This window comes from Myotis yumanensis, unplaced genomic scaffold (genome assembly GCF_028538775.1).
Source record: "Myotis yumanensis isolate MYYU_CA2020_CCGP unplaced genomic scaffold, mMyoYum1.0.hap1 SCAF_15, whole genome shotgun sequence".
Taxonomy (NCBI): domain Eukaryota; kingdom Metazoa; phylum Chordata; class Mammalia; order Chiroptera; family Vespertilionidae; genus Myotis; species Myotis yumanensis.
Genome location: NW_027223766.1, coordinates 20451067 through 20464210, shown reverse-complemented (window position 1 = coordinate 20464210; position 13144 = coordinate 20451067). Strand labels below are relative to the sequence as shown.

Here is a 13144-nt window from a genome sequence, read left to right as displayed (position 1 = left end):
TAACAAGTCAAAAACAATTCTATGCTAGTATTGACGCAATACACAAAAATATATAAAAGAGTCCAGAATGTTGGAGTAGCTAAACCAAAAGTAGTAACTGTCCATCTTCCAAAGATGTTAATCCCTCCACGTCCTGCCCCAAAAAGACAGCACCGGTGAAACACTATATCAGGACACTAAATTCTCACTGGATATGGCTGAACAATAAGCCACTTGTCTTCCTGGGAGAAAGTGGTTTGGGTGTTCATAGTTCTAAAACAAAGCAATGCTTTCACCAAGGCAACTTTGATTTTCAAACAGAACCCCTGATCTCTTTAATATTTATGGGAAATCATCCTACCATTATGTGTTGAAAGTGTGTAAAGATCAAAATGTGTGTGATTCTATGCGATTAACCCAAACCAGGCTGAGCCCTTGCACAAAGGAGCTCACCTGTTAAATAAAGCGGCGTCCACCTATACCAGTTATACAAACCCAGTATTTAGACCCAAAAGTTAACAATACATATTTTTAAACTCTGAGTTTTCAGAAGCAAGAGTTTTAGGAATTGACTGCACTCCAACTGCTTTGTTTTTCAGTGAGGTTTACACTAAAGAATAATTGTTGCACCATTATGTTCTCCATTTCAAATATTCATAATAGGTAAGCACTTGCTTATAAAACCTTTACTTTTTGATGAAAGCAGCAGAAAACTTGATTTGGGTGACATCTGATTTATCCTTTTTACTTGAGGTTTGAACAGTTTGCTATCGGTACCTACAACTCTACAATATCATATTGGAAATAGATAACAATTACGGCACCAAGCAGTTAACTCATTCATTCATCCTTCTCCCTTATAACAAATATTCACCGGGACCTACTCAGTGTCTAGTATTGTGCCAGGTGCTAAAACTAAAGGAAAGCTTCTAAAGTTCCCTCTTCATTGCTACCAACTATTTAGAATAAAGTTATGAAGAGAAATGACAAAGGATTTAAATCCTGTTATGGTTGCACCTTTATTAAAATTTCTATTAATTTTTGTATTACCCAATTATAGACTTAATTAATGCTTTCTACTTTCCTAGGAGGAAAAAAGATCCTATCCCAAATACCCCTGTGTTGAAAAAAAATGCCAAAGCCATAAAAATGAGCACTGCAGCTATAAAAATGCATGATATAATAGATGTCACCTTCTCTCATTCAGCAAGGTACTTTCTGTAATTTTGTCCTTTGCCTTTCACAGAACAGTAACTTAAGTCGTTTCAGGGATTTTACTTTGGATAAAGTACAAAAATATTCTCCTATAAGAAGCTGTTAATCTTTCCTCTCTAGCTGATGGTTCTTTCTGCTCTACTATTTTTGGGGAAATCAGTGAAGTACAGCATCCCATTTCCCTAGATCTCTTCAAATCCTAGACTCTGGAAATATTAGAGGGACCATTTTGTAAAGTATATAATGGTCTAACCCAGCAGATCTCACAGGGGTCGCCTAAGACCATCCTGCATATCAGATATTTACATTACAATTCATAACAGTAGCAACATTACAGTTATGAAGTAGCAACGAAAATAATTTTATGGATGGGTCACAACATGAGGAACTGTATTTAAAGGGCCAGAAGGTTGAGAACCAATGGTCTACTCTAACCACTAGGCTGAACACCTGAAACCAATGCAAAATAATTTTGAAAGTCAACTGTAATTGAAAAATAAAATAATAATAATAATTTTTTTTTTAATCCTCAGAGTCATCCTCAGCTCTTGCTCCAGGCCATGGACAGCAGGAAGGAGGAATGCCCCAAGGCTGGAAAATAAAAAGTTTCCTGACCAAATCGCATCTGGATCACAGGGCCTACAGCCTATGTCTTCTTTTCAAAAAGGTTCATGGAGTTATTAGCTTCATCACAACCATTCAAAACTTACTCGTGAATTGAGGAATAAGAAAGAGAGACACTGATGCATAGCTCATGATAATCTGTGAAGCTTGGGACCAAAAACTCTCAAATTATTATATATTGACAGAGTGATGAAGGCACTGAGTATTTAGAAATATTTACTCTCCATCCTGCTTGTCACGGGCAATCAGAAAGGTCATCTAAGTCCGTCTTTCCCACTCTTTGCCTCTTCTTACAAGAAGCAGTATAGTTTGATACTGAAAGCATGGGGGATATAGGCATTGTGTTCGCTTTTTATGGCCTCTATAACAAATTACCACAAATGTGTGGCTTAACCAATACAAATTTATTATCTTATGGTTCTGTAGGCCAGAAGTCCAAAATGAGTCTCCCTTGGCTAAAATCAAGGTGTTCACAGGGCTAGGTTCCTTTCTGGAGGCTCTAGAAGGGAATCTCTTTTTCTTGTCTTTCCAGCTTCAAGAGGCTGCCCATTGTTTGGCTTTTGGACTCTTTAATCCATCCCCGAAGCCTGCAATGGTTGATTGATCCCCTCTCCTGTCCTCTACAGATACTATAGACACCACTACAGACAGCTTCTTGGTATTAGGACACAGGTTTGGGCATTAAGGTGTGAACAGCTGCAGGATTAAGGGAGCTTTATTCTACCACAGCTATAATGGACCTGGAATAAAAAAAAACGATTCTACTCCCAAGAACTCTGCAACCTGAGGTAAATTAGGCAATCTCTTATTGTGTTAGTCTCTTCTGAAAAAATAGCTTAATAATAACTATCTCAACAACCACAATAAAGATTAAATTAGATTATATATGCAAAACATCTAAGCACCTGAGCCTGGTATAAAGTAGGGCCCAGACACTGTAGATAGTGATAAGGAAAACATTCTGAGATATCCTTAATTAAATTACAGCAGCCCAGAGGATGGAAGGACGAGGAAGAAGCTAATCAGTTAACACCTACAGGGCAAAACCAACAAAAGACTGCTCACACTCCTGAGTATATGATGAAACTTTAAATTAACTTCCTGGTGGCTACTACAGAGATTGTCTACAAGAGAAAGGCCAGGTGCCACCCACCCCAGGAACCTGTGCTTCTTGCTTTCCCATGAGCTTTCTAGACTGTTGCCCACAACCAATCCAAACAGCAAACACATCTTCCTTCTGGATTGTGCCCCTATCCTAGAATTGCCCTCACTTCACCTTATTCTGCCCACCTTATCTGTAGCCAATGAAAATTCTTTCAAAACAACTTCCATCCTTCTTCCCCCAAACTTGACCTGTGATAGAGCACCATCAACTCCAGGATGGCGGCCATGCTGCCCTCTCCACCTAACCATGCTGCTGGTGGGTTAGATTCACACCCTGAAACTGCTCTTTTAAGGTCCAATAAATCCTGCTTTTATTTATTTTCTCAGTATCCCCAGGCTATATCAACTCCCATCCATCAGGGACCCCAGAGCTGAGCATCATCTACATTCATAAAAGACAAAGATGTTAATTGACCATACCTTCGCTACACCCATCAGCCAATCCGAAGAGTATGCAAATTAACCCAACAAAGATGGCTGTTAAATTTGCATACTGCAGGCAGGGCGGCACAGTGCGATCCACCCGCCCCGCGCCCCGCCCTGCCGCGCCGCCCTCCAGGCCTGCCATTCGTGTGCGTGGCCTGGCAGCCGGTGGGGTTAGGTGCAGCGGATCTCGATCCGCCCGCCCCGCACCCCGCCCTGCTGCCCGCCGGGCCTGCCATCCATGTGCGCGGCCTGGGCCTGCCATGTGCGGCGGGCAGCAGGGCAGGGTAGCGTGGCAGAGGGCCTGCCATCTGCTACCCAGCGCGGGATCCAGGCCTGCCATCTGCCACCCGGGGAGCAGGCCTAAGCCAGCAGGTGGTTATCTCCCGAGGGGCCCCAGACTGTGAGAGGGCACAGGTCGGGCTGAGGGACACACCCCCCCACCAGTGCACAAATTTTTGTGCACCGGGCCTCTAGTACATAAAATATGAGAGAAACAACTCTTCATATTCGTAAAGAAGCCTGTAATATAAATGTTTGTGTTTTACCAATTAAAATCTTACATAGTAATTCCTAGGTGAACCGTATTTCAAGGCTGCATCTTGCAGCATTTGTTTCTACAGCCACCAGTCTTCTGGCCCTTAGAGTCTGAACTACAGAATTAACCATGAATATGACTGTAGAGATTATGTTCTGGTCCCTGTTTCTCCAAGTCTACAATAAACCCTGTCTTTTAAAAAGGCTTTCAGCTGTGGACATTAAGTATTTCTGTCTTATAATTTTGATCTCTTATCTTCCTCTCGAAAGTCAACATCACCGTGGAGGGAGCTGGATTTTGGATCTAGGTCCATTTTGGCTTCTAGCCATGCTTGTCTTACACTACACTGCCTTCTACAAGAAGGTTTTATTGTTGGGAAACACTGAGCAAACAATGGCTTTACATACACTATTGGCCCTGTAGTATTACTAAAGTAAGCACTCCACGATTTTATTCTGATGGAGGTAAGAGATTTAGGCTGATCCAGCACAAATTCTGAATTGATTTCTCTTATGCAAATATTTGATAATTATAAAGGGAAAACCAGGATTTATCAGCCGAATATGATTACAGTGTCGACCAATCCTCCATGCTGATGATATTAGCAGTTCTGACCATCTCATGAAGCATTAAATGGTCATTTTAAATGACCCACAAAATAAACAGCCAAATGTTTGTTTTTCAGAGCTTCCATGTTCCCAGAACAACACAACAGGAATGTTCTGGATGTTCGAGAACTTTTTTTTTTTTTAGTTACAAAATAACACATTGAAGCAAGTCTGAAATCTGTCTCAAATGGTAACAAGACCAATCCAAACTCTGCAGCTTGATAAGGAGAAGTATGCGGTAACTGCTTAGCCCTTCAATCAAGAGCCGCAGATGTGCCTTAATTAAAGACCCTCCCTATCACCTCCTATGTAAAAACACAAAAGTCCACCTGTTAAATTCAGCACACGCTTTAGTAGGAAACTACCTGGCTTTCAGCTGCCCACATCCTCTTCCTAATGGTGGTATGAGAAGAGAGGACCAAAGGAAAAAGATCCACTAATGATGGCATCCTAGCTCTTCTCATTCTCTAGGCCTGTGGTCGGCAAACTGTGGCTCTCGAGCCACATGCGGCTCTTTGGCCCCTTGAGTGTGGCTCTTCCTAAGCCTTAGGAGTACGCTAATTAAGTTAATAACAATGTACCTACCTATATAGTTTAAGTTTAAAAAATTTGGCTCTCAGAAGAAATTTCAATCCTTGTACTGTTGATATTTGGCTCTGTTGACTAATGAGTTTGCTGACCACTGCTCTAGGCCGTAGTAACAATGTGAGGAACCTGGAGCACCAGGGGTCACGTCTGAGAGTACTTAAGTAATTATAAGGAGAAAATAACAAATTTATGTGATACAGTGATGTCAACAAATCAGCGTTTCAAAACAATTCGTTATCAACATAACCCTGACATCTTACAATTAAAAAAATATCACTGAATTTTTACTTTGATTAAAATGTATCTTAACAGCATTTAAATCTTATTTCTTACCTATTACAGCATTTTGGGGGTGTGGAGTTATATATGTTGGGGGAACAAGATGAAAGAGGAAAGGAAACCAGCAACTAGAAGGGTCTCTGGGAAGTGTCAAAGAAACCTGATCAAGCAACTGTCTCTTTTTTTTTTGTCTTTATTGTTGAAAGTATTACCGATGCTCCCTTTTTTTATTCCCCTATTGACCCCACCCCTCCCAAGCCCAACTGTCTCCTAAGTGATTTCCCACTTTACAAAACATCTTCACATTTCTCATGCACTTTGCTTCTCACCTCTGCTTTGTGAGGTAGCTGTTATTGCCATTTTCTAGTTAAGGAAGATGATCAGATAGGTCATCTTCCTTAACTAGAAAGTCAAACCAGTCAGCAGTCACAGAGTTCCCGGACCCTTTGAATCTCCTGCTGAGGAAGAGGTTCTCCCTGAGGTAGCCTGGAAAATGTCATTTGGTGAGACATCCTCTTCAGGGCTCAATCTTTGAGGTCTTTTCCTAGTTAAAGACTTTGTTCATCTAGCACAAGTTCAGTTGTGTTCTCAAAATCTAGAGTTTTCCCTTACAACCTCAGAAGGGTCTGAGGCCTGCTGACACCCTGATATCAGCCCGGTAGGACTCTGACCTCCAGAACTGTGAGAGAGTCTGTGTTGTTTTACACCACCAAACTTGTGGCTATTTGTTACAGCAGCAATCGGAAACCCATACAGATTTTGGTACCTGGAATACCTTAAAATGTAGAAGTGGCTTGGGAATTCGGCAATGAGCAGATGCCGGGAGAATTCTGAGGAGGACAATAGGAAAAACCTAGATTGCCTTAAACAGATGGTAAGTACAAATATGAATGTTAACAACTCCCCTAGTGAGGACTCGGAAGTGATGAGTATGGTAAAGAACAGATATATCATCTTAAAGAATACCTACCTTGTCATAAATAGACTGTAAGTAGAAATATTGACATTAAAGGCACTTCTGATAAGGGCCCAGATGAAATGAGGAGCATGTTATTGGAAACTGGAAAAAAGAAATCCCTGTCATATAATTGCAGAAAGCTTAGCTGCGTTGTGCCCTGAAGTTAGGTGGAAAGCAACGTTTGTAAACAGTGTGAACTTGGATATTCAGTGTCATTGTTTGGGACCTTCGTGACTTTTGTGGCTGTTGGGATGGGGTGAATATATTTTGCATGTAAGATGGACATAACAAATCTTTGGAGGTTGGTGGACGTATTGTAGTAGGAAGAATAAGAATATACCTTAAAGATGCCTATGTCTTAATCCCCAAACCTGTGAATATGTTACCTTATGTAACAAAAAGAACTTTGCAGATATGACTAAATTAAAGACCTGGAGATGGAAAGATTATCTTAGATTATATAGATTGGTTCAATGTAATCACACGGGTCCTTATAAGAGAGAGGCAGGAGTAGCAGCATATGAAAAAGAGATATAAAATCTGGTGGCCTCTAGAAACTGGAAAAGGCAGGACCCACCCAAAGGAATGTAGCCCTATCAAGATAACCAGAAATGTATCTGCACACTAAAACAAAACCCAACACTCTTCAGGGGAGGATAGTGAAGTCCAGAATCTAGAAAGATAGTGCTTATAACCACTAGAATGGCCACATTAAATATGAGTGAGGATGTACAACAACTGGAACTCACATATAGCACCGATGGAAATGTAAAGAATAGTACAATTACTTTGGAAAAGTGGCAACTTTCCAAAGTGGCTGTGGGTATAAAAGTCTTTACCCTATTTCCCCAAAACTATTGAGAAATAACCTAGATCACACACACACACATAAATACTGGTACTTATACTAGAGGCCTGGTGCATGAATTCAGGCACTCAGGGGGGTCCCTCAGCCAGGTCTGCACCCTCTCGCAGTCCAGGAGCCCTTGGGGAATGTCCGACTGACGGCTTAGGCCCACTCCCTGCTGGCTGTCAGAAGGACATCCTTAGCGCTGCTCACCCAGCTTCTGGCTGAGCAGCGGTCCCCCTGTGGGAGCACAATGAGGGGGCAGCTCCTGCATTGAGTGTCTGCCCCCTGGTGGTCAGGGCACATCACAGAAACCGGTTGTTCCACTGTTCGATCGATTTGCATATTAGCCTTTATTATATAGGATATATAGTTGTGCATATACAGATACATATAAGAGTGTGTGTATCTATACTTACACACACACACATAATGTGTGTGAATGTGGGTGTGTAGGATATCTGATCACAGAGTAGTTATTACTATCCTGTAAAACATACCTGCTTGTTTTTTCAAAAGCTATAAAGAACCTAGTAGAAAAGGAAAATAACCCGGTAAAGAGGGAAAGTAGAGTGATTTCAAAATGAATGCTTTTATTTTGAACTTCTGATCTACTTCCACATATCAGATCACATAAAGCGACGTACTTCTGGGGGTTGTTTTGTTCTAATAAAAATAATAGAGCAAATGCATAGAACTCACACTGTAAACTCATTTAGTACTCACAAAAATCCCAGGAGGTATCATTATTCCCCCCCCCCCCCCCCCAGACGAGGTACAGTGAGGTAAACTGAGGCACAGAGAGGCACCCAGAGTTATTCTTCATACCACGCACTTTCCTAAAACATGCCACTCTCCACGGAATAAAATTTCCCTCCCTAAATGCGCTATGAATTCTAGGCCCTAAAGCTTCAACAGGCTGCGACAAGGCACCAGAATGTGTCTGGGAGCCATGCGTGACGCATAACGTGCAACACAGCCCAGCGCTTACTACAACCTGCACCAACAGCAAATCCAAGTCGGTCCCGACGCTTTCACACGGACGCGTACGTGTAGGAAAGTCATAAAAAGCCTGTGCCATTGCCCAGGATCCCCAAAGACGTCGGCGCCCCCCCCCCGTAAGTGCTGACTATCTGCTCCCTGGACCTTGGAGGGGACCGTCTGGGCCACCGGAGTGGCGCGCAGCCCCCGGGGCCCAGGGCGCATGCGTGGCCCGGGCCGCGGGGCCGCGCGGGGAGGTCGCGGGGCCGCCTACCTGGTGCGCCGGCCGCGCAGGCACAGGACCAGGAGCAGCAGGGCCGCGGCCAGGGCCAGGCCCGCGGGGCTGAGGAGCGGCTGCAGCCAGGGCTCCAGCGGGAAGCGGCCCATGCCGGCCGTCTCGTCCTCCGCCGTCCGGTGCGCGCGGCCGCGGTGGGTGAGCTGCTTCGTCTCTCCGAGCGGCGCGGCGCGGCGGCGGCGGCTCTGCAGCCCGCGTGGTTTCTGGGCTGCGCGCCCTCGCTCCGGCCCGAGCGGCTGTCCGCCCTCGGCGCTGCCCGGAATGTCACGGCGGGGCCCCCGGAGCCTGGGTCCTAAAGTTCCCGACTCCCCTCCCCCGGCGCAACCCCCACCCACGCGCCGCCCTGCTCCCAGCCCGGCTCCTGGAAAACGGGGCGGGAAGAGGAGCCAGCGAGGGGGAAGGGGTAGGGATTTCCCGTGAGCCAGCCTCGTAAGGCCCGGAGGGGGGAGGGGGAGGGGATGAGGGGGGGGTGGCGGGAGGGTTCCGAGTTGGGAGTGAGTGTGGCGTGGGTTCCCCGTCCCATAGCCCGCGCCCCTCGGGAGGGACCCTACCTGCCCCTGAAGAGGGTGGGACTGCGCCCGCGGCGCTCTGGCCCCATTTAGGGTGTCACTTAGGCTCGACCCCCGAGCTCGGCAGGCAGAGACCTGCAGAGTGCGCGGCCCCGCGCCTGCCTGGTCACCCTGCACATCCTATTTGTTTACCTGGAGAGCCTTCTGTGTGCTCGGAGACCGGGAATATGGGGACCAGGAATAACACATAGAAGCCCCGAGGATGCACACAGTCCAGGAAGAGAGAAGACAGAAGCCACCAGCTTACTGCAGAACAACCCTAAGGGCCAGAACAGAAGTGGTGCGGACCCTACAGGTTGTACTCAGAAAGAATAAGGGAGACGCTTTTAAAATAAGGGAGAAACTTTTCCTGCCGTTTCACACATGTTTATTCACTCTCCACTCCACACTGGTGATGTAATTTTTAGTGTCGTTTTAGAGAACATATAACAAGACTTAGGTTAAGTGACTTGCCCCGGTGAGTTGATAAATAAAAAAGAATAATAACCATTCTAACCAAGGCTATTCCAGACAGCCATGTGTTTTGTTTTGTTTTGTTTTTCCTTTGTGCAACATTTTATTTCAAGGGCTCTCTAAACTATTATCACTTCAGAAGTGGCCTCCATACCTTTGACCTTTCCAGCCATCCTCTCCCTTGCCACCTTCCTACAACACAGACCTATTCTGTTTTGACCGTTCAAAATGCTCAATGGCTGTCTTTGTGATAGAGTCATAAATCTTCACCCTGAAATGAGAAGCACTCCACAATTTCTCTTTATGGTACAACTCCCATGGCTAGTACAGTTTCGTATACACTAAAGCCTGAGCCAGTATGTCGCTCACAATCAGCCCTTTCAAGACTTACTATATTCATCCTGCCTGAAAATTTTTCCTCTCTTCTCTGAATACTAAAATTCTAGCTACCTCTCAAGGCCCAGCTCAAATCCCCTTTCCTTCTAGAAATGACCCCTAACTCTACTTTGGTAATTGATCTCTTTCTCCTCCATACTTTTAACACTGTCTCTACTTTTCACCCCATCAAATTGTCCCACTATATCTAAGTTTACTTCAGTCTGTCTTTCCTGCTGTAGCAGGTGGGAACTGTCTCTTAGACAACCATGTCTGCACCCACTCTCTATCCCCAAGCCCCTCATCCCATATCCTCAAAGAACATAGTTGGAAGGACTTTGCCTCTGCCTGGCTCTTAGTCTGTGCTCCAGAACGGAATTACTGCTGTGTTGCTGTCCTTGGCCTTAAAGCTGAGAAGGGCTGAGCCAGCACTGGAACCCGAATGTTTATAAGTATCTTCATCTCTGACTTATTCCAGGGTCCTTCTACAGCCTCTCCTTCCTCCTGTTGTAGATTCAGTTTTCCAGGAAATATGATAAAGTGCAGAGAGCCAATAGCTACTTTGTCTCCTCCAAAAGAAAGCAAATTGGTTCCCATCACTGCTTGGCCAGCAGAGCTCATTTGCAGGATGTTGTGCATGCTGTGCATTTCTGTAACCACGGCAGCAAGTCCCTCTTGCTGATTTTCACAAGAAGCCTCAACTTCCATAATTTTATTTTCCATTTGATCACCTGTTTGAAAATATAGGTAAAAATATCAAGCATTGATCAATTTTTGGAACATTTACTAAGTACTAAACATTTTGTTTATTAAGCAACTAGAGACCTGGTGCACAAAAATTTGTGCACTCGGAGGGGTCCCTCAACCTGGCCTGTGCCCTCTCATAGTCTGGGACCCCTCGGGATGTCCACCTGCTGGCTTAGGCCTACTCCCTGGCGGGATTGGGCCTAAGTTGGCAGTCAGACATCCCTCTGGTAGCCCGGGAGCCCTCGGGGGATGTCCACTTGCCAGCGGGGAGCAGGCCTAAGCTGCAATCAGAAATCCTTAGTGCTGCTGAGGAGGCGGGAGAGGCTCCTGCCACCACAGCTCTGCTGGCAGCCGTCAGCCTGGCTTGTGGCTGAGCAGAGCTTCCCTGTGGGAGCGCACTGACCACCAGGGGGCACCTCCTGCATTGAGTGTCTGTCCCCTGGTGGTCAGTGTGTGTCATAGTGACCAGTCATTCCCAGTTGTTCTGCTGTTAGGGTCAATTTGCTTATTACCCTTGTATTATATAGGATAACAGCAAACCCCTGCAGTTAAACACACTGTCCCCTGGAAGTGGACCGAAGATGATTTGGTTAACAACTGTGTCTCCTAGCCCTATGGTATCTGCATAGTACCTTACTTAGAAGATTATAGTATACACTTAATACTTTCTGAATATGTTTTTCATTTCTGTTCAAAGGATCCTTCATTCTGTAAACTGACCTGGTTGAAATAAAATCTGAAGACATCTTTTGTTCCTCTTTTGCATCATTATATTCAATCCAGTTCAATTTATTTTACCTCATACACATGCCTTGATCCACATCACTTCTCTGATAGAGATGACTCATTGACCCTCCATATCTACTTTCTCCTCAGGAATAGCTCTCAATTTTAGCTAAGAATGCAGCTGTCCATTATAAACACTGCTTTCCCAGCCTTCCTTGTAGTTAGATGTGACCATGTGACTGAATTCTAACCAGTAGGCCAAGTGTAAGTTATTACTCCAGGAAAGTACCCTTAACAGGAATGGACAGACCCTTTGCTGCCTTTCCTTTTTCCTGCTGCTTAGATTGTGAACTACATCCCTGGAACTCAAGTGGCCCTATTAGTACATATCAGTATGTCCCAAATACTGCATTTAGTATTATTTTTGTTTACATGAAAGTCAAAATTAACTGGGGATTCTTTCATTTTATTTGCTAAATCTGGCAACTCTAGTAGCTTAATTCCAACACAAGGGTTCATAAGGCATACAAAGCAACTACAAAATTCTAACTGCCCAACTGTCCACTTCAGAAACCAACCACAAATTGTTCCTTCAACATCACGCTCCAGTGTTACTGTCTTGTGTATCTAACTAGACCAGGGCCAACAGACCCAAGAAAGTCATGGGGTAGCCCTTAGACTCCGAGGTATCCAAATGTGGATATGGATCAGTACAGATAGCAACTGGCCTTCAGACAATACTGACTTTGAGACATATGGAGATAGAGAAATACAAGAAAAAAACAGAATGGAAAGCTAAGGGAATAAAGGTAGAGGATGATACATGGGAGTCTCTACAGTGTGAGCTGTGAAATCCAGATGATGGGTCATACTTCACCAGCTCAGGTGACCCTCATCTACCAGCTGGTCGGAGCGGTCAGCCTCTGTCTCTGTTCTCGGCCTGATCAATGATTAGAGCTTGAATTCTGGCCCTGCAATGCCCTCTAGTATTTGCTCTTTTGTTGCTTTCTTCTTAGGGTCTTCCTCAGCATCAACAATGTCTTTGACAAAAATTAGGGAGAGAAAAGAAGACAGGTCTTTAAAAGAAAATTGTCCTCTCAACAGCTCTCTCATTCTCAAGAAATACCTTCTTCTTGGCACTCCTATGGCTGTGCACTCCCAATTGTACTCTTAATTCTCTGATTGTTTCTTAATCCCCGTGGCCAGTTCTTCCTCTACTTGATCAATGAATGTCAAAGGGTTTGATCCTAGGTGTTTGATCCCAGGCATATTTTAATTATTGACATTTGACTTAAAAACTGTAATTTTCTTTTCAATTTATTTATTCAATACAATATAAATACTATAGTGACTTAATGCCCACAATCAATCAATTTTTTTAAAAACCCATGAATAAGCTCTTCTTTAAACTTTACATTTTATATTTTCTCCTTGAACTCATATTTCCATTTCATTTCTCTCACAGACTTTTATTCTAATGTAATATATTTTTATGCTTGAAGATATTTTATTGATAACATTTTATCTTTCTGCTATAAAAATATGTATATAAATTGAAATTTATTTTTTATATTCTTTATGACCAGATGACCTAAGTGTTATTTTTCCTTCATCTGGATTAAGTTATCATTACCATTATTATTGGCATATTGTTGATCAAAGAAACTTAAATATAGTACAGAAATTGATAAAAAGTAAAGTTTAATTAGAAATGCACATTTAAATATGTATATGAATGGCTATGCATATGTAACTCTCTTCTCTGACAATTAGAA

At 43.7% G+C, this 13144-nt stretch overlaps 1 protein-coding gene across 1 annotated transcript in view; it reads right to left on the bottom strand.

Annotated features, from left to right (window-relative positions):
- CYP7B1 (cytochrome P450 family 7 subfamily B member 1) overlaps positions 1 to 8746 on the bottom strand; it is a 158451-nt gene extending 149705 nt beyond the window's left edge. Inside the window, exon 1 of the mRNA XM_070392161.1 lies at positions 8479 to 8746. Within this exon, the coding sequence (XP_070248262.1) occupies positions 8479 to 8591 (113 nt within the window). The 5' untranslated portion in view covers positions 8592 to 8746. The remainder of the gene's footprint in view (positions 1 to 8478) is intronic.
- Positions 8747 to 13144: the final 4398 nt, after the last annotated feature.